The 25,742-nt window shown below is 38.9% G+C and overlaps 1 protein-coding gene across 3 annotated transcripts in view; it reads left to right on the top strand.

The window, feature by feature from the left end:
• Positions 1 to 2,943: 2,943 nt before the first annotated feature.
• The window catches only part of IL21R (interleukin 21 receptor), a 50,684-nt gene continuing 27,885 nt past the window's right edge, over positions 2,944 to 25,742 (top strand). For 2 of the 3 annotated variants that reach the window (XM_051988304.1, XM_051988321.1), the window contains exons 1-6: positions 4,300 to 4,533; positions 10,115 to 10,188; positions 16,227 to 16,338; positions 17,174 to 17,373; positions 23,367 to 23,518; positions 24,776 to 24,947. In XM_051988304.1, coding sequence (XP_051844264.1) covers positions 10,134 to 10,188; positions 16,227 to 16,338; positions 17,174 to 17,373; positions 23,367 to 23,518; positions 24,776 to 24,947 — 691 coding nt within the window. In that variant the 5' untranslated portion in view covers positions 4,300 to 4,533; positions 10,115 to 10,133. Of the gene's footprint in view, positions 3,169 to 3,723; positions 3,787 to 4,299; positions 4,534 to 10,114; positions 10,189 to 16,226; positions 16,339 to 17,173; positions 17,374 to 23,366; positions 23,519 to 24,775; positions 24,948 to 25,742 lie in introns of those variants that run through there. The other variant, XM_051988312.1, reaches the window with a different exon arrangement.

Consider the following 25,742-nt stretch of genomic DNA (forward strand, 5'->3'; position numbering starts at 1 on the left):
ACAAAAATTATTTATAGCAACTTTTTTGTAGTAGCAAAGAGTTGAAAACTAAGCTTTGGGGAATGGCCGACCAAAATAGTGCAGTGGAATACTATTATGCTATAGAAAATAACATGAGATGGTTCCTGAAAAATGCAGAAAGCTGGACTTTTGGGCTGATGGGCTGATGGGAAGGTAAATGAGCAGAATCAGAAGACCTGTTTATAATATTAATACCACAAAAATCAACAACTTTGAAAAACTGAAGAAATATGGCTTAAAAAGAAAGAAAAGAAATATGATCAACCATAATTCCAGAAGATTGATGAGGAAGAATGATGCTTTCTTCCTGACAGAGAACTGATCATCTAAACATGCAGAATGAAACATATTTTTGGACATGTCCTATATAAGAATTTGTTTTGCTTGACAATTCTTATTTGTTACAAGGGTTTTGCTTTTCCTTCCTTCTATTCATTCCTCTGTTTCTTTCTTTTTTCTTTCTTTCTTAGTGATGAAGAAGGTAAGAGGGAACAAAAAAATTAAATTTTATTTTTAAAAGAGCATACTGTTAAAAAATATATATAATGGACTATCTCAGGAGGTAACAATCTCACTCATTGAAAGTCTACGCATTTGGAAAAGAAACTGAAACATCATTTCTCAGTAATGTTGTAGAAAGGAATTTTTTTGATCAGCCACAGTTGGACTTGATGGCCTCTGAAATCCCATCTAGTCAGTAAACATTACTTACTATCAATAAGCATTAATGAAACACCTACCTGTGCTAGACACTGTGTAACACTGGGGATATAAAGAAAGGCAAAGGCAGTCCTTGCTCTTATGAAACTCATAGTCTAATTAATAGAATGGTCAACATGAAAACAACTATGGACAGACAAGCTATAGACAGGATAAATTAGAGATAATCTGCAGGGAATATTGGGGGAGTCACTAAGATTAAGTGGAATTCATCTTTTAGATTCTGTGATTTCTATGATTCTCTTTTCAAACGACTTTACCTTTCCAGGATCTCTCTTAAAATGCAGGGCCAAGAAATGAACATACTCTTTCAGGTATAGTTTGACCACTCCAGAGAACAGTGATACTATCAGCTCCTTTGATCAGTTTATTCAATTTACATAAATGCAACCCCACCACACTGTTAGCTCAAATTTAGTTTGTGGTTGAATAAAACCCCCAGGTTGTTTTTTTTTTTTCCACACTAACTGCTCTCAAGTTTCTTTCTTCAACCTGTATTCATGCAATTGATTTTCTAAACTTGAGGGCAGTGTTTTAAATGTATTCCTCTTCCATTTAATTTTGTCAATTTTGACTCAGTTTTCCAATCTGTTGAGAAGCAGCAGAATAAAAAGAATGTTGGCATAGGAGTCAGATGACCCCAACTCTTTTCCTGGCTAGCCCGATAAACATTTTATGTGACAATGGACTTAAAAGTCCAGAATCAGTACTTGTCCTGCAGGACTCCAGTATGTAGTCCAAATCAGATTACAATGTAATTTGGGAATGACTGAACAAGTTGTAGAATATGATTGTGATGGGGTATTAAAAGAAATAATGAGCAGGATGCTTTCAGAAAAACCTGGGATACAAAGTGAAGTGACAGAACCAGGAGAAAATTGAACATAGCAATAGCAATATTGTAATAATGATCAGCTGTGAAAGACTTAGCTTTCATCAAGACAATGATTCAAGACAATTCCAGAAGACACAGGATGAAAAATACTACCCACTTCCAGAGATAGAACTGATGAATTCCAAGAACAAATTGAAGAATATTTTTTTCACTTTATTTTTCTTGTTCCCTCCTTTCATAACATGGCAATATGCTTATGACATCATGATAATAATTGATGTCATATTATATTACTGCCTTCTTAATGGGTAGAGAAAGGGCTGGAGAGGGAGAGAAGCTGAAACTCAGAATTTTGAAAAATGTATGTTAAAAATATAATTTTAATGTAAACTAATAAAATAAATAAAAATACAAAAGAGCATAGATATTTTAATTTGTGGTTTTCTAAGTCAATTTGTAATATTAAAAAAAAATCTTTATGTACCTATGTAATGGCTCCCATTTCTATTTCAATTTGACACCACTGATCTAGTCAAATCTTTTAGAAGATCCTTTCTGCAGCATCTCTGGATTTTTTTTTTCTTTTAAATTAGGAGAGAGCTTAAAGTTATTCAAGGTTTCTTAATCTATTTTGTGTCCTGACCCCTTTATTAATGTGGTGAAACCAATGTTCTTAAATGAATAAAATAAAATTTATAGAATCACAAAGAAAATCTAGTCTATTGAAATAGAGTCATCAAAGTATTTTTTAATCCAAATTCTTGAATCTCAGGTTAAGAACCCATTTAACTCAAGCCCTCATTTTACAGAAAATGGCTCAGAGGGATTACAATGACTTGCCCAAAGTGACCCCAGTACAAAGTCATAGGGATCGGATTTGAAAGTAGTTCCTCTGTCTCTGGATTAAATTCACTTCCCATGCCTTTCTGAGTCTCATTTTCCCCATCTGCAAAATTAGAAGAAAAAAAATAGCCCTTGATCTGCTTCATTTCCCCCACCTCCAAAACAGGTTGTTGTGAGTACTGAATGAGAAAAGATTGCTATGGAAACTGTAAAATACGTGACAAATGTCAGTAATTATCATCCCATTTGAGGATCAAGACTTCAGCTGTATCTTACTAGAGAGCGGTAACTGTTAGCTTCCCCGGTTGTGGCAGTCCCCGGCCCTAAAAAAGGTCAAGTGACCTTTTAGCAAGCCAGGTTTGCCTGGTGCCTTGGACCTCTCCCACCTCTTTCTCACAGTGACAGATGACTATGAATGAGCAAAGCTTTGTGGGCGGTGCTGGTGATGTACAGAGAACCTCACCACATCCTCCTTGCCTGTGGTCTGCCAAGGAGCTAATAACAGTCAGATTGGCTGGCTGGCTGGCTGAGTGAATGAGGGCACTAGCCAGACCATAGAGTCCAGAACAGCCTTTTACTTACGTCCTGGGCCCTCTTGTCCTTGAGCTGAGATTCTCAGCTTAGCCTAGCCTCCTTCCCTCCCTCCCTGAAATCTCACCTTTATTTTAACTGGCTAGTTTGTTCGTCCTCCCTCCGGAAGTGCTAGAGTTCCCCTTGAATTATTCGGTCTGGGCACGGGGAAGAGCCAGGTAATTCCCATTCGGTGTCATCACTAGGATCCTCTGGCCCTGGATTTGTGGCTAGGAAGAGATACTTGACTCATAGGAAAGCAGAATCAGAGATATAAAAAGGTGTATTTTTCCCTCAATTGAAGATTGTAATACTGTGGTTTGGGGTGCTGAAGGGAGGAGAAAAAAGGGAAAGATCAGAGTTAGATGATTTTTTTTGGATATTATTTTAACAACATGAGGTCACGTTGGCTTGAGGAGGATGGAGACAGAAGAATGACTGGAATGACCCCAAGGCTTGTCTCTTGTAGTTCAGAGATTACTTTTTCCAAGAGGAATGAGTAATAATGCTTGCACTAGCCTGCAGCATTGGTGTCTATGGGGACTTTGTTCCTATGACCCTTGGGATTTGTTTGGCAGTTAGTAATGGACTGGATGTATGAGGTCTGGATAATCTCCCCTATAGCTCTCAGAAGATACAGGCACTCTCCCAGGAAAATAGCATGGAAGAAGGGAAAGAGGTGAGATCACGGAAATTTGCAGGAGCAAGAGACCAGATGTTGTTTCTTCTTGCAGGGTTGCTGTGCAGGTGGTGTTTTCCTCTCATTTTGCAGATGAGGAAACAGAGGTTCAGAGAGGGTAAGTGTCTTGCCTAATGCTGGTCCTCCAACTCCAAATCCAGCAATCTTTCCATTATCTCCAATACACTTCTGGGATACTTTGAAAGGGAGACATGGCATCTTTTAGATTATTGCCCACTTAGCGTGTATTTGGTGGTGGGGAGGGGAGTATGGGGATAAATATCAGATGAGAGGTCACCAAAAGAGGAGGGCGGAGGAATCACTGAGAAAAGGCTGACTCTATGGTATAGTAAATTAGAGTCTTGCCTGACTTCCAATATTAGACTCGAGTCATTTTCTGGTTGTTTGATTTGGGGAAGTCTTAGCTCCCTTAGTCTTAATTCTCTCCTCTGTAAAATGGGATTATTTGTGTATATATTACTCAGTGCACAGTATGGTAGTGGGGAGGGGGAGTATTTTGTAATACTTACAACTCTATTGGCAAAGACAAGTGATTACTATCAGCCAATCACTTTTTCCTGATGAGGTATCTCTAGCACCTCCTCTGAAATAGCAATTATACACAGAACCCTAGTCTCTGTCCCTTTCACTAGAAGGTAGAAATCCCTTTATCACCCTTCAGTCTGCGAGGGAGGTGGGACTCTCCATGGGTCTCTCCCAGCCCTCTTGCTCTCAGAGGCTGAGGCTGCATTGGAGCATCTGCTTTCATCTCTTACCCTTTGTTTTAAGCAGCAACGACACTGGGGCAGGGACCCACACTGATGGCGGAGTAGCAGAACAGCAGCTTCAGGGAAGGAACCAACAGGTAAAGAGGGTTGGAGTCAAGGTAGTTGGCTAAGATTTCAAGCAAAATCATAGGATGGTAACATCACAGAGACTGAGCTGGAAGAAACCTCAGAACTTATCAGGTCCAACTTTCATTTTGTGGATGAAGAAATTGAGGCTCTTGGAGTGGAAAGGAGTTGCTAAATGGCGGGGGGTGGGGTGGGGGTGGGGTCAAAGAAAGAATTCAGAACTTAGATCTTTTGATTTCAGAGTTAGTCCTTGTAGCATTATACCATTTAATGTCCTAAAATCTTTGAGATGGGAACTTTCCTAACCTGAAGAGAGAAGAGAGACAAGGAGACCACTGAACTCCTCACCGCTGTCTCTCAACAGCAGGTTTGATGGAAGCCAGGAAAAGAGGAGGTTGGTTTGCATGCTGTAGGAGAAGAGAAAAACGGAGAGCGATTAGAGTCCTGTTAAAGGAAACAATATCTCACGGCCAATCTCACGGCCCTGAATCACAGAATCTCAAAAATGGAACATGCCCAAAAATAGTGGTCTAGCTTTTTCTGGAGAACCTGAACTGTGGGGCCCTAAATGGCAAAGTGCTCCAAGGAGGGAAACTCTGTTGTAGATCCCAGATGTGAGCTCTAGTATATTCACTCTATTAGCAGAAAATCATAATAATAATCAAATGATGAAGCGGGAAAAGTATCGGGCTCAGGATTGAGACCCAACTGTGATCCTTGAGAACATAGCTATGAGAACTTGGGCAGGGCCCTTCGTTAACTTCTCTAAGTTTCTTCATCAATAAAATAGGAATAATAATCCTTCCCACAATAAAGAATAAATGAGATATAAAAGTGCCTTAGAAACTGGATATTAGGGATAATGGTTAAGATGTTACTCATGGTCTCTAAGTTAGATCTGGTGATGAATCAGTTTTGTGGACAGATTTCTCAATGGTTCTTCAAAGACTGAGGGCGTGCTGTTAGGGATGCTTAGGGTACAGGCTAGTCTAATGGGTGGAAACACTCTTGTAAGGTTTCCTTCCAAATTCACCCTAGCTTAGAATCTCCTTTTTGCTACTTACTCCCTGGATTTCTCATCTTTAGAATCAGAGTATAGTACTAAATGATTCCTGAGGCACCTTGAAGCTCAAAATCTTTGCCCCTAGAGTTGATGATGTCTCATTTGTGATCTTGGGAGGGGTCGGTCTCCAGAAGAGGAGAAAAGATGGGAGGAGAGGGGACGTGTACAGAAGGGGAAGGAAGGTGGAGCAGAGGCCCTGAGAAGGCACAGCAGTTGCATCTAGACAGAAGAGCTGTGAGTGGTTTGTGAAAGAGAAGGAAAAGTTTTAGATACTGCTACAAGTCTCTGGGAGAGAAGGGGCCTTGTCTTCAGTTCCCCTGAGCTGCTTCATCCTCTGTGCATTTCTCACAGGGTACTATGGTTCAGTAAACAGAGGAGGGATTCATGCCCCACTGAGTCCAGTGGCTTCCCCCAACCTGCCTCTACACCAAAGGGGCTTTTTACAGGCAATTCAAATAACTCTTTCTGAGTAAACCTGGGAAGTTTTGAAGCAAGAATATTCCCCGAAATAAGCAAACAGGCGGTTGAGAGTGTAGGGGATGGGGAAGGAGGGACTGTCCAGTCTCAAAACTAATTGCCTGTTCTTGCTTTGCATGAGTTTTCACCTGCTCTCTTCACTGGTCTCAGGGTCTAATCTTAGAGCAGGTCAGAAGGTGAGAAAGAGTTCATTATTCGGACCAGGTTGCTGAGGACTCAGTGATCTGACACTTCCCCTTCCCCACTCCCACTGAATCCACTCTACCTCAATATACATTCATATACACAAACATACATTCATGCAGATGTACACATGCACCGGTTCCAAAGAAGTTTGTGGGGACCACTAGAGCATATGAGCCCTGGCAGACAGACTCATTCAATTAGTCGTGCTGGTCAGCACAGCCAGGAGCCCCAGGGCCTTCTAAGAGAGTGAAGCAGAGGACCAGGGAAGACGAGGTGGGAAATGAAGAGGCCCAATTTCTAATCTTGGTTCTGGGCCATCTGAGTCAGTTTTCTGCTCTGGACCTCAGTGTCTTCAACTGAACAATAAGGTGGTTGGTAATAATATCTGTAAAGTGCTTAGCACAGGGCCTGACACATACTAGGTGCTTAATAAATGTTTACTTCCCCCCCCCTTTCCCTTCTCACTCTAAATCTATGATCTAATTATCTGAGAAGTCAATCTAGATGACCTTTAGGGTCTCTTCCTACTTGGATCTTCTTTGTTCTGTGTCCTGGGTCTTCTGTGACTTTGGCAGCAACTTGGCAAGTTTGGGGAAGAATGAGCCAAATTTCTCAGGCTTGGAGAAGGATGCAGCTTGCACCCCTTCTCCTTCTTGTACCCCTTTCCCCTACAAGGTTTCAGGGTGAGCTGCCTCGTGTTGTACGTGCTGCTATTTGTTCATTGCCTTTTTCATAAAATGTCCAAAATCTGTGCATGACTAACAGAGAGCAGGGATTTATACTCAACAGCCTCTCCCACTGCCAGTCTATGGGCTGTCTCTTGAGTCAACAGTATAGGTTTATATGGAGGGGGATGTTTTTACATTTACACGGCCTATCAGGAACCTGAAATCTCTTACTCCTTAGTCCCAAAAGGAATATGGGATTTAGAGATTGTTTGGTCCATCCTTTCATTCTAAATTTAAGAAATTATATTCCCAAAGCCATACACATTATAAGGTAGGACTTGAATCCACTTCCCTTTCTACCCTATGATGCTGGTGAAGTCCATTTATTCTTTGTTCATTCATTCAGTCCTTCATTTATATCTGCTTATGTCCTGTGCAACCTTGATTACTCCCTTCCACTTTCTGGGCCTCAGTTTCTTTATCTGTAAAACGGTGAAAAAAAATGTTAGATTAGCTAATTGCTAAAGTGCTTTCCCCTGTTTTAACTCCTGTGGTCCTATGATTGAAATCAACATTATTTAAGTGTCTATAAGTTGAAGACATTGTGCTGGTTATTGATGACGCAAAGATGGGACACATCCTGTTCTAAGAAGTTTATAATGAAATTGAAGAGATGATTAAAAAATCTGTCCACAAGTAATTGTGACACAAGGAAAAATAAGATAAATGTAAGCAAGATGTCCAGATAAGTGCTTTCCTAAATGGGAGGAAGAAGAAATCATATTCAAAGGGACATCATGGTATATACATACATACATACACACACACACACACATACATATATATAATATAGAGAGAGAGAAAGAGAGAGAGAGACAGAGACAGAGAGAGACAGAGAGACAGAAACAGCAAGAGAGACTGAGAGAGAGAGCACCCCAGCTAAGTCACTTGCTGATTGTTTGACTGCCATGTTCTTATCTATAAAACGATAGAGGACAAGTGAACATCTGAGGTCCTTTCTAATTCTAGTTCTATAATTCTGTGGATCTTAAAATGAACTATAGAGATAAGTGTTGAAGAAGTGAGAGACTTCTTCTATGGCTCTGAGGATCATTAGGCTTTCACTCATGAGTAAAGGCATGGAGATGGGAGAAAGTAGCACAAGAAGCGGGGATGGTGAGCAATCATTCAGCAGATTTCCTTGGCAGAGAGTATGATGGGGAACAGTGTGATATAAACCTGGAAAAAGGTCACTAGCACATAAATTGAGGAGAGTCTTAAATGTCAGTGCTTGGAATTTATATTTTATTTAGTCATCAAAAGAGGACCACTGAAGGTGTTATATTCCTGTTGGAATAAAGGAGGGGAATATCCTATGAAAAGTGAATTAGGAGCACCTGTGTCTTCCCCTGCTTCCTCTTCCCCCCAGTCTTTTGAAGTTTTAGGGAGCCAAAAAGGGATACTGAGCCTACTATCTGGGATTATCAATGACTGATTGGTATTTCTCAGTGTCAACCTGAGTCACAGGGAAGCCTGTTCCCCTTCCTCATAGCCCAGAAAAGAGACAGGAGATTAAAAATAAAGAAGATAAAGGCTTAGACGCCTTAGGTATGAAGAGGGAACCAAAGAAAGCTCGTTACAATGTTCCCTTTTGGGAAGTCCCTCTTCTTTCAGCTCTTCCCCTTCTAAGACATCCCTCTTCTTCTCTTTCTTCCTCTTCTGGGGAGTCCCTCCTAGCTCATCAAAACCCTGTTATTATTTTCACCTTGGTACCTCTCATCAACAATGATTTTCACTCTAAGAGGTTCCACTTCTCCTTGCACTTGACCTTCTCTTTTCTCCAGAAACCTCTGAGCTTGGAGACCTTTTAAACTCTGGGGAGGGTACTGGGATTTGGGAAACTCTGATGACTTCCCAATGAATATCCAGAATAGACAGTCAATATGATATAAAGGAAAGGTCATGAGATCTGGACATAGAAGCTCTGGGCAGTAATCCTAGATCTGGCATTTTCTGTCTCTACAATCTTGGGCAATTAATTTCCATTCCCTCAGCCTCAACATCTTATTTTTGTAAATTGAGAGGAATGGACTCATTGGATTCTGAAATATCTTCCAGCTGGAAATCTATGATCTTAAGATTCTTTAAGGTCCCATTCAAATAATATCTTCCTTGTGAAGCCTTCCTTGATTCCTACAGCTAGAAGCAATCTCACCTTCACCTGATAGGTCTCAACCAACTCTGATAATCTATGATTCTAAATATAGTGTTCGTGTGTGTGTGTGTGTGTGTGTGTGTGTTGTGTTGTGTCTTCTGCTGCCTCTGATTCCACTCCAAGCACAGTACTAGGCACATAGGACAAGTTCGACATTCACAATCCAGTTTAGAATCTACCTTTAGGTAGTAAAAAGCCTAAGCCTCCTGAGGTTAGGTAGAGCTTATATGGTCTTTGGAGCAAGTAAAATGCTTAATGATACTATAATAATAATAGTTGCCATTTCTTTGTACTTTTTCAGCTGTTACTCTCAGTTAGCAGAAATTAAACCTATTGAAAACCCTTGTTAAAATGCAAATCCTCTTGGAAGGAACCAGAAAGCTGAGAATCTTAACTCCTTGAAGGCAGGATCCATTTCATTTCCTCCCTCTATAATTCCAACACTTTGCACCTTGTCTGGTTAGGGGAAGATGTCTAATTAGTGTTTATTGATTGATAAATTGAGTTTGATGTTGATCCTGTATTCTCAAAATGGACTAATGATTTGGAGAGTGATGCTTTGACTTTCAAGTGATTTGGATTTAAGTAAGGTAAAGCTGTATAGATCATAACCGCCTGTGACTGAATAGTTTGGAAGAAGGTTTCTACAGAATTCAGTGAATAAGATTTTAGGGGTTGGAGCCTGGGGAAATGAAAGAGAGGCCCTTGGGGAGCCAGAAAGTAGAAAATGGAAGAATATAAAGGTAGGGTTAGGGACTGAGAACTCTTTTCCCATCATGCTGCCCTGGCCAATCTTCCCTTAGTGTATGCATCATATTTAGAATGTTACATTTGGAAAGGATCTTTGAACTTATAGAGCATCAAAGAACAATCAATCAGTAACAGACTTCCTGGTCACTCAGGTAACCACTGTTAAACTACATTCCCCCAGTCCACTCTGCCAGCTCATAACAAAAAGGCTGTCATTCTGTATTGTTTTTCAGGCTTTCCTTTGGGGTCAGCATGTGCCCTGGTCAACTTGGCTGGATCATCACCTTCCTCCTGATACTCCACTGCAGTAAGTGTTCAGCTTAGATGTCAACCTGTCTTTTTTCTCGGGGCAGAGGCTAGTGTTGGGAAGAGGGGGATCCTACCCATCTCTAGTCCTGCTGGAGGGAGAGTATGTTTATGCATGCATAACAATAATTACTTATATTTATATAGTACATTTTTTTCTCAATAGTATTTTGTTTTCCCAAATACATGTCAAGATAGTTTTCAACATTCATTTTTGTAAGATGTTGTGTTCCAAATTTTTCTCCTTCCCTCCTTTCCCTCCCTTCTCCCAAAGATAGCAAGAAATCTGATATTCCTATATAATACTTCAAGACTTATGAAGCTCCTTGTTCATAACAACCCCATGGTGAGGTTCAGGGAGTTCAAAGGATGTGACTAACTATGGTTACTCAGCCTCAGGATGTAAATATCTTGGAAATGGGAAAACCTTCGAGAAGTCATCTAGTCCATTCCCTTGTCTCCAGAGAGGCCTGACCCTAAAATATCTATTCCAAGGTCTCTTCCAGGAAGAGGATTCCCTAACTTGCTTGAGCATCCCATTCCAATATCTCCTGCTAATTCAGAAAATCCTTCCTTTTGTCTGATTTCAGGATCTCACTTATTAATCCTAAACCCTAACTAACCTTGGAATCCACAGGGTTGTTTCCTCTCCTCATTTGATTAATCAGTGATTGCTAGAACTTGCCTGGGTAGAGCACTGAAACAAGATATGCAGGGAAGGTGATGAAGAAAAAAAGATAAGTTGCAGGTCCTTTGGGAACTAAATGAATGGAGAAAAGATGAATAATTACACATCTAAACAACAGACAGAAATCATTACACATAGAGTTGAGTACATAATGTTAGATCTGAAAGGGACTTCAGAACACAGAACATAGGGCTTTTAGAACATAGACTGTAGCACTTAGAAAGGACCTTAGAACAGAAATTTGGAAAGGAACTATAGAATATAAAATATCAAGCTTAGAATGAACCCTAGATGAAATGAATGTAAACTGCTTGCATTTTTGTTTTTCTTCCCGGGTTATTTTTACCTTCTGAATCCAATTCTTCCTGTGCAACAAGAAAACTGTTCGGTTCTGCACACATATATTGTATCTAGGATATATGGTGACATATTTAACATGTATAAGTCTGCTTGTCATCTAAGGGAAGGGATGGAAGGAGGGTGGAAAAGTCAGAACAGAAGTGAGTGCAAGAGATAATGTAAAAAATTACCCAGGCATGGGTTCTGTCAATAAAAAGTTATAATTATGAAAAAAAAAGGGAATGAACCCTAGATCATGGAATGTTAGAATTCAAAGGGACCTCAGAAACATGGAACACAAATTTAGAGCGGGAAGAATTTTGGACTCTAATTGGAGAGAATCTTAAAGAGAATCTATTCCAAGATCCTCATTTTACAGATGGGTAAAAATGAGGTCTGCAGAGGGGAAGTTCCTTGCACAAGGTCTTACAGTAAGTTAATGGCAGTGCTAGATTTAGAACACAAATCTCCAACTCCCAGTTCAGTATATTTTGTTTTGTTTTACAATGTTTTACATTTCCCTAATTAGTACAGAGTTTCTAAATGCTAATCAAACAAACAAACAAATAAAAAAAGAACCTGGAATTAGTGGAATGACATAAATGGGGAGAGGTGGTTGCTTTGTGTAAAAGGCTTTCCAGAAGATCTTGACATGTGAAAGCTTGTAGGCGTCCTTGGAACTAGATTATCACACATAGGGGTGATTGAGCTATAGCAGAGGAAGGAACTGTAGAAGGGACTAACTTCTCTGCCTGTAACTGACTGTGACATTTTATACTGATTTTTTTTTTTTAAAGACTCAGGACACAAATAGCCTGAGCAGGAAACAGATGTCTCATTCTTCTTATTTTCCTTTTCTAAGTAGACAGCCTCGCCCCAAGAAGACCAGGCTGCTTCTTGTCCATCTACCTTATTGTTCCTTCTGGGGGTTCTTTGTGCCATAGAGTCATTTTTTCAGTCATATCTGACTTGCGGCTTTTCTTGACATTTGCCATTTCCTTCACCAGCTCATTTTACAGATGAGGAAACTGAGGTGAACAGGGTTAAGTGAAATGTCCAAGGTCACACAACTAGTAAATATCTGAGGGCAAACTAGAATTCAGGAAGATGGGCACTTTATTTACTGTGCCTATGTACCAGGCACTGTGGTGAATACCTTCAAGTATGCCATGGAGACCATTCCTGTTAAGGTGAGAGTTAAACTAGATGATCCCTGAGGTCCCTTCCATCTGTGATGTGAGTCTATGATGACAAATATTATGGAAAAGACTTTATGCACTCTGCATCTGCAGAGTGAGCTCAGAGCAAGAAGAAGGGCTCTGTGGGGTGGCTTTAGTTAGGGGGATAATTGATAAGGTAGATGATTCTTGAACTAATCCTTGAAGGATGACAGGTAAGCATTGGAAAGACTTTCAGATGGGACATCCACACAAAATCATGGGAATGAGAAGCATAGTATGTTTGAGGTCGAGAGAGAAACTTGGTACCCTGGAAGATGTGGGAGTTGTGAGAAACAAGACTGAACGAAATCATAGATTGCTAGTGCTGAAAGGGATCTTAGAGATCATGCAATCTAAACCACTTCATTTTACATGTGGAGAAACAATTTACATATTGGGGAAGTGGCTTGCCCAAATTCACCCATTGAGTCAGGGGTGGAACTGAGGTGAATTAGAACCCAGTAGGCGTCTTCACTTCCAGTTCCTTGCTCTCTACTTGGGGCATCAAACTCAAATGAAAAATCCATGCATAAGAATCCCTGCAGACTTCACATTGACTTGGTTTTTAAAATGTGATATTATCTATATTTTATTATATTTTAATTTATTTTGTTAAATATTTCCCAACTACATTTTAATCTGGTTCTGACTGCACTGAGGAGGCAGTACTACAATTGACATATGCTGTCTTGAGTTAGACTTGGGTGAGATTGTGGAATACTTAATGGCAAGATAAGAAATTTGAATTTAATTCAGTAGGCAAAGGGAAACTTGAGAGGGCAGAAGATATGATGACAGATGTGCTTTAGAAAGATAAGTGGTTTCACTGTGTAAGACAAATTGCAGAGGGGAGTTAGGGAGACAGAGAAACAAATGCTAAGAGAACATTCTTTCCTTAAAAGTCATCATGGCTTTCTTAAGATGGAAGAGGCAGTGGGATGAGCTTGTTGGAACCATTCACATTGTCCTGTAACTAAATATAGAAATGGGGTAAATGAGAATGGAGTTCAGCAGCTAATTGGATAAATCTCAGGGAGAAGGAAGGAAGCTTCTTCAACACCCTCATTTTATAAGGAAAGAAATGGAGGTTTGGAAAGGTCCAGTGACCCATCCAATGTGATCCTTCTTATAAATGGCAGATCCAAGATTCAAACCCAGTTCATTTGATTACTAAGTAGTATCTTTTCCTATTAGATCACATTGCCTTCTGGTTTTGAGTCCAGGTGAGAGGGAAGATGATGGTATCATCAAGAGGAGTCAGGAACATTCAGAGAATAAAGTCAGCCTGTCATTCAATGCCCTCTGTCATCTGGCCCCTATCTGACTTCGTGCCTCACTGCTTTCCCATTAAGGACACTTTGCTTCATGCTGGGCTTTCCATATCTCTACCTATATAGTTTCTTCCATCTAGAAGACCCTGGGTCTTCAAACTATTAAGCATACAGAAAAAAAACCTCTTAGCTGGAGGGCAGGAGACACTGATTCTACTTCTGCCTCTGCTGGTTCATCTTGGACAAGTTGCTCTTTCTTTTCATTCAACGTGGTTACTTTGATGTATTGGAAAACTTTTTAAGAATATGACTGATTAATACCAATAAAATCCAAAAAGCAAGAAGGAAGGGATGAAAAGGGATGGATGACAAGGAAGATGTGAAAAATAATGACTTGCCATAATTGAAATAGGACTATATGGAAGGAAGAGTATAGTGGGAAGGCCGCTGGCCTTGAAACCAAGAGACTGGGATTTGAACCCTGGTTCCATTCCTTGATCTATGTATGACTCTGAATGAGTCATCTTCTCCTCACTAGGCCTCGTTTCCCCAAATGGAAAATGAAGAAGATGGATTGAGATGACTTGCAAATTTCCTTTTAGCTTTAAACTGTTTGAATAGTATTTTGTGCTTTTTAAGGGCAGCCCTGGCAACAACTTTGAGGGATGAGTAGTACAGCTATCTCTGTCTCCATTCTATAGATTAGGAAACAATCTTGGAGAAGTGAAGCAATCTTTTCCAAGATAATATAGTCATTAAGTGGCAAGATTGATATTTAAACTTAAATAATCTAATATACAGCCCAGTGCTCTTTCCACTTCAATCAGGAGCTTATGATGATCTTGATGCAGAAGGGATGACATTTCTGGAAGGACCGGGGGGACAGGGAAGGGAGGAATTATAATTAGAGAAGCTGGACGTTCATTCAGGAATGAAGAGAAATAGAGTTCAGTCTAGGAGGGAACTAGCCAAACTGCATGATGATCTCAGAATTAGGGCTTCTGACTTGCAAAGTATGGAATAGACAACAGGAACCACTTGAAAAGGAGTACTTTCAATCTGGGCCAAGTTCACTTCAGGACTGTACTTGTCTCTTAGTTCAGTTATATGAAAGCATTCCTTCCCTTAAATTATCTCATCCCTTAGAAAATCTGGCTGTACATTCTAACTTTCTAAGGAAATGGAACCTTGGAAGCACAGATTTCATAGAATTTCAGAGCTAGGAGGGACAATAGGAAGCAGAATGTTCAAGGTCGGATAATCCAGTGTCCTCTTTTGACAAGTGAGGAAATTGAAATTCACTTAAGATCACTCTTTTCTATAAGTAATAGCACTGGATTCTAACTCCAGTGGAAAGGATGGGGAAAATCCTCCAATCCCTGGGGAAGAAAAAATGGGGGGAATAATGATTTTTGGACTAGCCTGGCTATGAAAACTCTTTCTATCCCATTCCTCAAAGGATCCAAGGGGAAGTTTAGGTTGGATCTAGCTTTTTTCTAAAGGACACCGAGGAGTTACACTATTTTGTCACACACATAGAAATATAGGATGTCAAGTCTATCCCTTCAGCCTCAGCCTCAAATTCCTAGGAGTAGAATGGTGGATCAAAGTGCTTCTATAGGGAAGAATAAGATTATAGGAGGGCTGAAATGTTTCTAGGTTGAGGATGGAGAGAGAAAAAGGTGCCAGTGGAAAAAAAGCAAGTTGAAAAACCAAGAAGGAGCGAAGTAGAGAGATTGTCCAGTGAATAGCAAAGCAAGAACACAACCCTTGGCTATTCTAGATGGAGGATTCTGCTGGTCCAGTAGAAAAGGAAAATTAGCCCATTCTGAAGCATGAAGAATTACCAGTTAGCTTTGGTGAGGTACTTGTGCTCTCTGAGACCAAGTTGCCACTCTTATAAAATGAGAGAGTTTATACACACACACACACACACACACACATACACACACATACACACATCCACACATCCACACACATATACAAATATATGATGATCATTCAAGTTGCTTTCGGTTCTGGCATTCTATGTTCACTATGCTAAGTTCCTTTCCAGCTTCAACATCATATATTATTAGGCTTCTTTCAACTCAGAATCTATCTTCTATGTCCTAAGATCATTAAGTTCAAATGTTCTAAGTTCTAATTTCTAAGGTTCCTTTCAGCTCCAATATACTAAAATTCTAGTCCAGGTTGTATATTTCATTTTGATCCATGAAAGCCAGAAAGCTGAAACTAATAGAAATTGGTGCCATTTCTATTTCTACCTTAACCATTCCCCATTACATAAGCCTGCAGCGATGCTCCCAAGCGCTAACTCTAGAGGAACCCATACAGAACTAGCCTGCTCAGAAGTTCTAGGCTGACTCCTGCCATCTTAGGCTCTTACTTTTCTCTCCTTGGGGGTAACTAGTCCAGGAAACTGAGGATTGAGGAATCAATTAGTCCCTATCCCAATTGACAAGGGAGATTTGAGTTGGAATCTCCATGACAACATTCTCCTTTCTCCTCCCTCTTCTAGCATCTGGCTACCAGGACCTCACCTGCCATACAGACTATATCAAGAACCTGACATGCATCCTACAAGTGGATCCTGGCCATGAAGAGAGTTCCCCTGATCTCACCATTAAGTGGTAAAAGTGCCAAGAATAGATGGGAAAGAATATGGAGTTGGGGTAAAGGAGTGGGGAGATGAGATGAAGAAGAAAGGAGAGGAGAGGGAAGGAGATAGGAGGGGACATCAGGATTTGACCCTCATTTTAATGCCACCAAAGATTACAACAGCTTTCCTGGCTGCCATGTCTTACTGTTGGCTCATATTAAGCTTAAAATGTCCCAAGATTCCCAGGGTTTTTTTTAAGATAAATTATTCCATCTAGCTGTACCACATGAAATCATGATATTTTTAGAGCTTTACAGATATTCTTATTCCAATAGTCATTTTCTAGAGGAAATAATGGCCCATGGAGATGAAGAGATTTTTCTAAAGTCAAATCCAAATCTTCTGCCTCCAGAGCTGATATTCTTTTTAGTATACCATGCCAGCTCATGATGGTCTGGAAGTCATGCCATATGAGGCACAGTTACACACCTGGGGAAGTGGGGAGTATAGGATGGCATATGGCTTAAAAGCAGTCTTCAAATATCCAAAGGGCCATCATGTATTAAAGGGTATAAGAAGATCGGTATAAGGAAGATTTTTTCCCCTAATAGGCATCTTCAATTAAAGGAAAGGGCCGCCTAAGGAAGTCATAAGTTCCCAGACTCTGACGACCTTCCAGGAGAGGCTCCATGCCCACTTATCAGAGATGTTCCAGTGGGGATTCCTGCTTTAAGTAGAGGTTGGGTTATAGGACCCCTTTAAGAGTTCTATCAAGATTCTGTGACTTTATGATCCTAAAACACATCAAACTTAAATTATAAATTATAGATTGAGAGATGATTGGAATAATGTTGTTCTTGTTGAAGGAATGATGTCTACGAGGAACTGGAAGAATTTGCTAACTCCTGTAGCTTCACCCGATCTACTTATAACCACACCCATATGCAGTATACATGCCAAATGGATATGTATAAACTGATGTCAGATGATGAATTCAATGTCACCATTACAGACAAGCTAAGCAACAGCTCCAGGGAAGGCAGACAATTCATCCTGTCTCAGAGCAGTGAGTATCAAGGGCGAAAACAGTGACACCTTTTTTCACTCTCTCTTTCCCTCTATCATCTTTGCTATTGCCTTAACTGTTTTCCACTTCCCAGAAATCTTCCCTCCCCCCACTTCCCAATTCCCTTATGGCCATGTCATTCCTGGATAATGTACTATTTACTGATTCTTTCTTTATCCCATTCCTGATTTCCTAACAGTACTGATTTGCTTTCTGTCCCTTTGAGACTTTGATATCCAGCTAATCCCAAGATATCAATCCATATTACTACAAATAATAACCTGTCTATACACTCTACATCTATAAATCTTACTGTTTGTAAAAAAAACATCCATTCTGTTCTTTGATTTTCAAAAAAATGCTGTGAATTAGTTAATATAGGTTTTCTTCTCTTTATTTCGCAGAGGGAGAAACCAAGTCTCAGAGTTAAGTGACTTGACCAAGATCACATGGCTAACTGATGGTACAATTAAGACATATTACACAATACATATCTTCTGCTGTTTACTAGATATAAGATTTTGAACAAGTCACTTTGCTTCTGTACCTCATCAATCAAATGAGAATAGGAATATTTGTGTTAACTACTTTATAAGGTTGCTCAGATGATAGAACTTTATTCAAAATTTACTAGCTATATGAATCTGCACAAGTCACTTAACCTGTCTGTCTCAGTTTCCTCAACTATAAAATAGAGATAATAGCACCTAGCCCCAGGGGTGTTATGAGGATCAAATGAGGTAATATTTGCAAAACACCCAGTATAATGTCTGGCATATGATAAAGCTTGTTAGCTTACCACTTCCCCCTCAAATGATCATAGATTTAGAGCTGGAAAGAACCTTAGAGCGATGTAGCTAATCTAATTCCCTTCATTTTAAAACAGGAAGAGACTTTGATAAATAGCTAGTCCTAAGTAATATAGGTAGAAAGTGACACAGTCAGGATTTAAAGCCAAATCCAACGCCCCTTCTGTGAGATTTTGTCAGTAAAATGAGAGGTAACTTTTGCTTAGCTCTACCTTATTTCATAAATTCTCTATAAATGGGAGATTATCCAGAAAAGGGCAACCAGGATGATGAAGAGTTTGAGTTCAAGCCATGTAAGGATCAGAAGGATCTGGAAGTATTTAACACAACAAGAAAAACTGTCTTCATATGTTTGAAAGGCTTTCAAATAGAAGACATTGGATTTATTCTTCCCAGACCATGAATAGAGGGAGAAAGGGCTGGGAGAAGAACTAAGAAATAAGGAGAAAAACGACTCTTCCAAATACATTGAGTGCTCTGATTAAAGGGATGTAGGGAAAAGAGGTTCAATTTGGCATCAGAAAAGCCAGGTTCAAATTCTTCTGGTGTCCTAATATGTGCTACTTGTGTGATTCAGTTTCTTTATCTCTGAGATCTATTCCAGTTCTCTAAATCTAAGAGCCCTAGAGACCTCTTTTCTTTGCAACGCTATCTGCATTTGAACCAGGGTTTGTTGGAGATAGATTACTTTATTCTAGGTGTTCTTTGTCTGTGATCTATAGAGTAAGTAAATAAATTTCCAGGGGTTCATGAACTTAGATAAGAAAAAAAAATCTTTACCTGTATTCCACTAACTAAAATTTATCATTTCTACCAATTATTTAAAGATATTATCATGACAACAGGACCATAGGCTTCACCAGACTGTCAAATGGGTCCATAAAGATTAGGAATCCAAAAAGAGGTCTAGAAATCTTTATCCTGCCATGAAATAGTTGAGTGATTTATGACAAGACTTTTCCCGACTTGAGACTTCAGTTTTCTCCTCAGTAAAAAAGGAAGAGTTGGACTAGATAATTTCTAAGGTTCCTTCTAGCTCTACATTCTATGTTCTAAGGTTCCTTCTACACCTATTATTTCTTTTTATTTATTTATTTGCTTATTTAACTATTTGTTCTTTCTTAATTTTTATTATCTATTTAACCTATTATTTTAATTATTTATTCTTTATGTTTCAAAACTCTTTCCTTCTCTATTCTATGATTTAAAAGGTAAAGATGGAAAAAAGCTACTAGATTTGAAGACCTGGGTTTGAAATTCTAGCCATGCTTTTCTAATTATTTATTCTCTAAATGATAAAGCCTTTACTATGTGCAAAGCTAGGCAGTGAGGGAGTTCTACAAAGTCTTAACTTTGTATAGTTGTTGCCCTCATCTCTAATAGGAAAATTAAAAAAAAAGAGAGACAACTATGCTACAATATTACAAGTTCTTTAGAGAATTATAACAAAGCACTTTGAAGATTTTGAGTGGGAAGATTATTACTGACAAGGGAGTATTTGAACATATCTCAGAAAAGGAAGTTTTTCAATTGGGATTTAGGAGATAATTCAGACGGCTGCAGGTTACCCAGTATATGGTATACATGAAAGGGAGTAAAGTGAAATAACCTTACAAAGTAGGAAGGGGCCAGGTTACTCGGCCTGGAATGCCTGACAAAGAAATGTGACTTTTATTCAGGACACAGTGGGAGTAACTGAAGAATTTTGAGAAGAGGAACACAATCAGTTTTGTGCATCAGAAGGATTAATCTGGCAGTAATAGGAGAGACACTAGGGTGTTACTGAAAAAATCCTGGATTTGAAGTTGGAGGACTGGGTTTGAATGGGCCCTAATTTGAGAAATTCCTTTCCTTTCTCTAACTCTGCATTTTCCCTTCTGTAAAATTGAGAGTGCTTGGTCTAGATGAACTCCAAAGTCTCTTCCAGCTCTCAGTTTTGGCTCTGTTTCCTTGTCTGAAAACTTATTAATTACACTGGGAAACCCCTCTTACATAAAAAGCACTATGAAAACATAAACTAAAAAACAGGAAAAGGTCCCTTCATTATTGGAGCCTATTTTCTGCCTGGCCTCCCTCACGGACATTCCCCTGCTGCCCCATGTCAGCATTTGGGGGTTGGGGACAGTATCCAGAGAGAGAGAGAGGACACCAACATTGCAGATTCTCTTCAGGGTGAGAGACTCAGACAGGCAAAGGAAGTGCCAGTCCTAGGGGAGTCTGCTTTACATTTTTTTTTTAAAATCTAGGTCTCTGATCTGGGCTTGTGGTTTTAAAGTTTCTGAATCCTGTTTCTTTTCTTTTTTTTCTTTTTTTTTTATCTCCTCATTCTTCCCACTCTGTGACCCTCCCACCCCCGTCCCTTACCAAAATCATGGGTAAGGAGGAAGAGACCAAGAGGCCAGAACCGGAAATTATTTGTAGCATGCTAAAAGCCCCAGCTCCTTCTATTCTTGGGCTCACAAAAATAAAGCAGATTTGTGTTATCATAATGACTGGTGATCAAAGCCAATTTATGAACATCTAGGTGTAGTTTTCTTATATTTCAATAGATTTGTGATTTTCAGATATAGGGATGAATATTATCAAGGAATGGAAATAGAAAAACAGAGTGTTGCAAGGAATAGTCTGTGAGTTGTCTAATTTGATGGAGGTATACCATACATTGGATAGACTGTGAAGACAAATAATACAAGACAAGGTTGAAAGGTATTGATTTCAACTATCCATGCCTTCATATCTGTGATATAATAGTCCAAGTTCTCCCTTAGATAAGTCCTTTGGGGTTCAATTTTCTCACTGATACATGAAGGTATTAGTTTAGAAAATCTCTAAGTCTCCTTCCAGTTCTAATGTTTTATGTTCTAATACAATAGTCTCAAACATTTAGGCTCTTTTATACTCTTAAAAATTACTGGAGATCCCAAAGAATTTTTGTTTTTATGTGTTATATCTATTGATATTTATTAGAAATTAAAACTAATAAAATTTTTATTTGCTTATTTGAAAATAACAAACCCATCAAAGTTAACATAAATAACATGTTTTATGAAGGATAGCTATATTTTTTAAAATGAAATTGTTGAGAAGTTTAATATTTTTCTTACATATTTTCACAAATCACTTTAATGTCTAACTTAATAGAAGACAATTGGATTCTTGTCTTTGCTTCTACATTCAATCTGTTGCTCTGTGTTGTTTTATCGAAGTATATGAGGAAAATAAAGTCTTAGGGATACTCAGAGGTCCATGGACAGTACTTTGAGAACTGCTATTCTGGCATTCTATTTTCTGAGGTCTTTTCCAATGCTAACATTGGTAAGTTCTAAGATCCTTTCTATCGTTAACATTCTACTGTAGCCTCTAGAGAATTTTCTTTCATATAGGTATTCCCTTTTGTCTCTATTTAGGGCATTTTGAGGATCAATACTCATTCAAAACCACAGCTTGTGAGCCCTATCGATGTGTTTTATTTTACCAACCAGCCAGAAGATACATTAGTGCAAATAAAAGATATTAATTCAAACAACATAGCCAATAAAGTGATAAAAGGATTACATGAATGTGCCCACGTGGGTATACTCTCCTACAGATTGCTATATTACTATACTGCTGGTAAGCTCCAGCACACATGCGCACGCACACACACACACACACACACACACACACACACACACACACACGGAAAATTCTTGACCCGAGAGGGTATAAAGGGTAGACATAGAAGGAACATGTTGATAAAAAATGGACAAAAAAACAGACTCAGAACCATTCAGCAAAAACATACTGGAAAAGACACAAATAGGAGTACTGAAATTCTGACATTTGTCACTATAGGACTAATGATGTGCTCTGGTGATGACTTCCTTAGCTCTCTGTGGAGTGTCACTGTGATAATTTGTGGATGCTACTGATTATGTGAACTCTACCAGAATTTTTCTGTTGGTTGCTGTTTGGTGTCTACACTAGGTACCTAGTTACTAAGTTCCTTTGTGCTATCAATTTCTGAGCTTCATCTGAAAAAAACCTTGCATGGCTGTCTCTGCTCCCATCGGCTAGAGTGCAGTAACAAGCAAGCTTTTACTTGAATTAGACAGACTAACATTGCTAGCCAGGACTATGAGCCACCATACGCACTCTCAGGCTAAGATTAAGTCTTTTCTTTTAACTCTTTGTGTTTGATACTTAATTTCAGTCTATCATCCTAAAACAATTTAATCTGACAAGATTAGACATTTCTTGTAATTCCTATTTATCTCCTTTATGGAAGATCCTGTTCTCCCAAAATCCATTTCAGGGGATTTGCTCAACAGGCATTTGTAGAAACTGGGGTACATAGCCCACTTAACTACATTCTCCAAATCCTTGCTGACTCAGCATGAATTTGGGCCAAAATAGAAGGTAAGCAAAGAAGGTCAAAGTCATTGACTTTTAATCTCAGAATTTCAAGGCTAGTCAATGTTAATGGACATTGATTAATCTATTAATATAAATCTATTAAATATTGATAAATTTATTAATTTATTATTATTTAGTACTTATCTGCTATGTGCTAAACATACTACTTAGTACCAGAAGAGTCTTTAGAGATCATTTTGTCCAATCCCCTCATTTTTCACAAGAGAAAACTGAAACAAAAAAGGATAAGGTAATTTACAAAAAAAAAATTACTAATCCCACAAATATTCCTTGAGGACATCCCTCTAGTTCATTCTTCTACTTGGCATTTAAAAGTCATTCAGAATCTGACATCCATTCATCTTTCCAGGCTGATTATACATCGCAGCTGGTCCAATCAAACTTAGTGTTCCTCAAATGTGATGTTCCATCTTCTGTTCCCATACATATATGTTGTGGCTCCTTTTTCACTTCTGTCTATTCATATCTCTAGTTCCCTTAAAGGTTTAACTCAAGTGCTCCCTACTGTAAGAAGTCTTTCTCCAGTTGCATTCTCTCCCCCAACCTCCCTGAAATTACTTTGCATTATTTTACAGATAATCTGTAATCACTTTTATGTACATGTTTTTTGTTTATGGTAGAAAATAACCTTCTTAAAGGCAGGGAGTGGATGTTTCTTTTTACATTTCTATTGCCACTACCAACTTATCATAGTGTCTGGCACATGTCAAATTGAATTAAAGTCTCTAAGAGTTTTCCATCTATGAATATACTTTTCTCTCTTTCCAGTTAAGCCAGCTCCCCCTTTCAATGTGACAGTGACCTATTTTGGAGACTACAACATTTCCTGGAAAACTCCCTATGAAGATGCTTTATACTATGCGTTACAGGACAAGCTACAGTATCAGCTACGCTACAAAAAAAAACAAGATTCCTGGATGGTAAGAGAAAATGGTGATTGTTTTGTCACAGAATAAAATGTCAAATCTAGCCTTAAGATTCAATGCTCTTCAACATATATTTATTAAGTATTGGGTTAAGCTGTGGGGACATAAAGACAAAAATGAAATCGTTCCTGCCCTCAAGGAAAGTGCATTCTACTGGGATGTCTCATGTGAACACAAATAAGTCAATACAAGATAATTTGAGGAGTGAGAATGTACCGACAATTGGAAGGATCAAGAAAGGCTTTGAATAGGTGGGGGCATCTGACATGAACCTTCAGGGAAGTTAAGATTCTGAGAGGCAAATATGAGGAGGGAATTCAGTCCAGCCTCTATCAAGATATCAAGGTGGGAAATGGAATGTCAAATTTGAGGATCAGTTATTGAGCTAATTTGACTGGAATGTAGGGGCAATGTACCAAGGAAAGTTAGATGAAAGTCCGGAAGGATAGGTGGGAGCCCTATTGGGGAAGACTTTAAATGACAGACTGAGTAAATGATATTGATTTTAGCAGCAATGGGTAATGCTGATTACATAGGTAGCAAGGATTAATTAAGTGCTTTAAGAAGGTTAAAAAAAAACTGTTTTGTAAAGAAATGGAGACTTCCAGAAAACTTAATTTACGCTGGAAGATTTTTAGCTTGTTCTGACATTTGATTACACCTTCTGAAGATGTTCTTTAATAGTGAGCCCCAGTCTTATGGGGATTGTAGGTAGGTACAGCATATATGAAAGTGACTTATCTGAAATGTTATGGCAGTAGCAGATTTGGGACTAGAACCCAGAAATCCAACTCCAGTTTAGAATTCTTTCTTTAAGACAGTAAAGGAAATATGAAGGACAGGGACTTGGCCTGTGATTTCATTGATATAGGGAACTTTCTGGTGAGAAAATTCCTACTATACCAATGTAGATTGGAACCTTGTCTTCAAGAGCTGCCTAGAGCAACTCTAAGAAGTTAAGTGTCTTGCCTAGGATCATTTAGCCAGTAGTTATAAGAGGTGGGAGGACTTCAACCCAAATCATCCTGGTTTTGAAGTCAATGTTCTATTTACTATATTATACTGCCTCTAAATGCTAAAAGAAGAATATAAGCAGCTATGAAAACCTGCATATTCTCTACCCTCACAGATCTTCAGAGATAAGCTAGGTGTGTTTCAATATGGGCAGAACACTTTTCAGGGGAGGAGATGAATTGACTTGGCTCTTGGGATCTATTTCAGCCTTATAATTCTTCTTGCATGTTTTGGCAGACTCAGATGACCAAGTCAATCTCTCAAGATGCAAAGTCAGCATTACTCTTGTCCACTGAATTCCAGAAGGGCTCGGAATATGAAATACAAGTTCGAGCGCAGCCATCCTTTCTCTACAGTGGGATCTGGAGTGAGTGGAGTGCTTCCACCTCCTTCAGGACCCAGTCAGTGGGTGAGTATGAAGCCATTGTATCTCTTCTTCACTAGCTAGGAGCACCATCTTCTGGAACATCATCCTGACGTTAGGCTTGATGGGTCAAATTTTATGAGTTTAGAAATCTCTAGGATCTTTAAATATACTTCTATTAGGATCCCAGTGTGTCCCAGTTGATTAGGCTTCTAGGTAGTCAGTCAATCCATCAATTACTTTTTAAGGCTGCCAGGCAGCCAGCAACTTACTCAGCCAATAAATCAGTCATTTAAATAGTGTTAGCTCTTCAGTTAGTCATTTTATCAGTCAGAGAACTAGTTAGTTCCTAAGTCAGCTTCACTCACACAGCCAGCCAAACACTCAATTAATTATTCACTGTCAGTCAATCCATCATCAACTGATTCATTAATCAGTCCAATAGTCTGTCTTTTCAGTCAACCAGGAAGCTTATGAGTGAATGAATAAGTAAGCTGTGAAATTGGTCAAGAACATTTTCCTAAAGTGAGTAGACACCCATCAATTGAGGAATGACTGAATAAGTTATGGTATATAAAAGTAATGGAATATTATTGTTTTATTTAAAAATGATAAATAAACTGATTTTAGAAAGGCGGGAAAGATTTACATATATTGTGCTGAGCAAAACAAGTAGAACCAGGAATATGGTATACACAATAACAGCAAGATTGTGTGATAATCAACTACAAAAAACGTAAATGCATCTCAGCAGTTCAGTGATTCAAGGCAATTCCAATAAATTTTGGAGAGAAAACATTATCTGTACCCAGAGAAAGAACTATGGAGACTAAATGTAAA

The sequence above is a fragment of the Antechinus flavipes genome, chromosome 1 (genome assembly GCF_016432865.1).
Source record: "Antechinus flavipes isolate AdamAnt ecotype Samford, QLD, Australia chromosome 1, AdamAnt_v2, whole genome shotgun sequence".
NCBI lineage: Eukaryota > Metazoa > Chordata > Mammalia > Dasyuromorphia > Dasyuridae > Antechinus > Antechinus flavipes.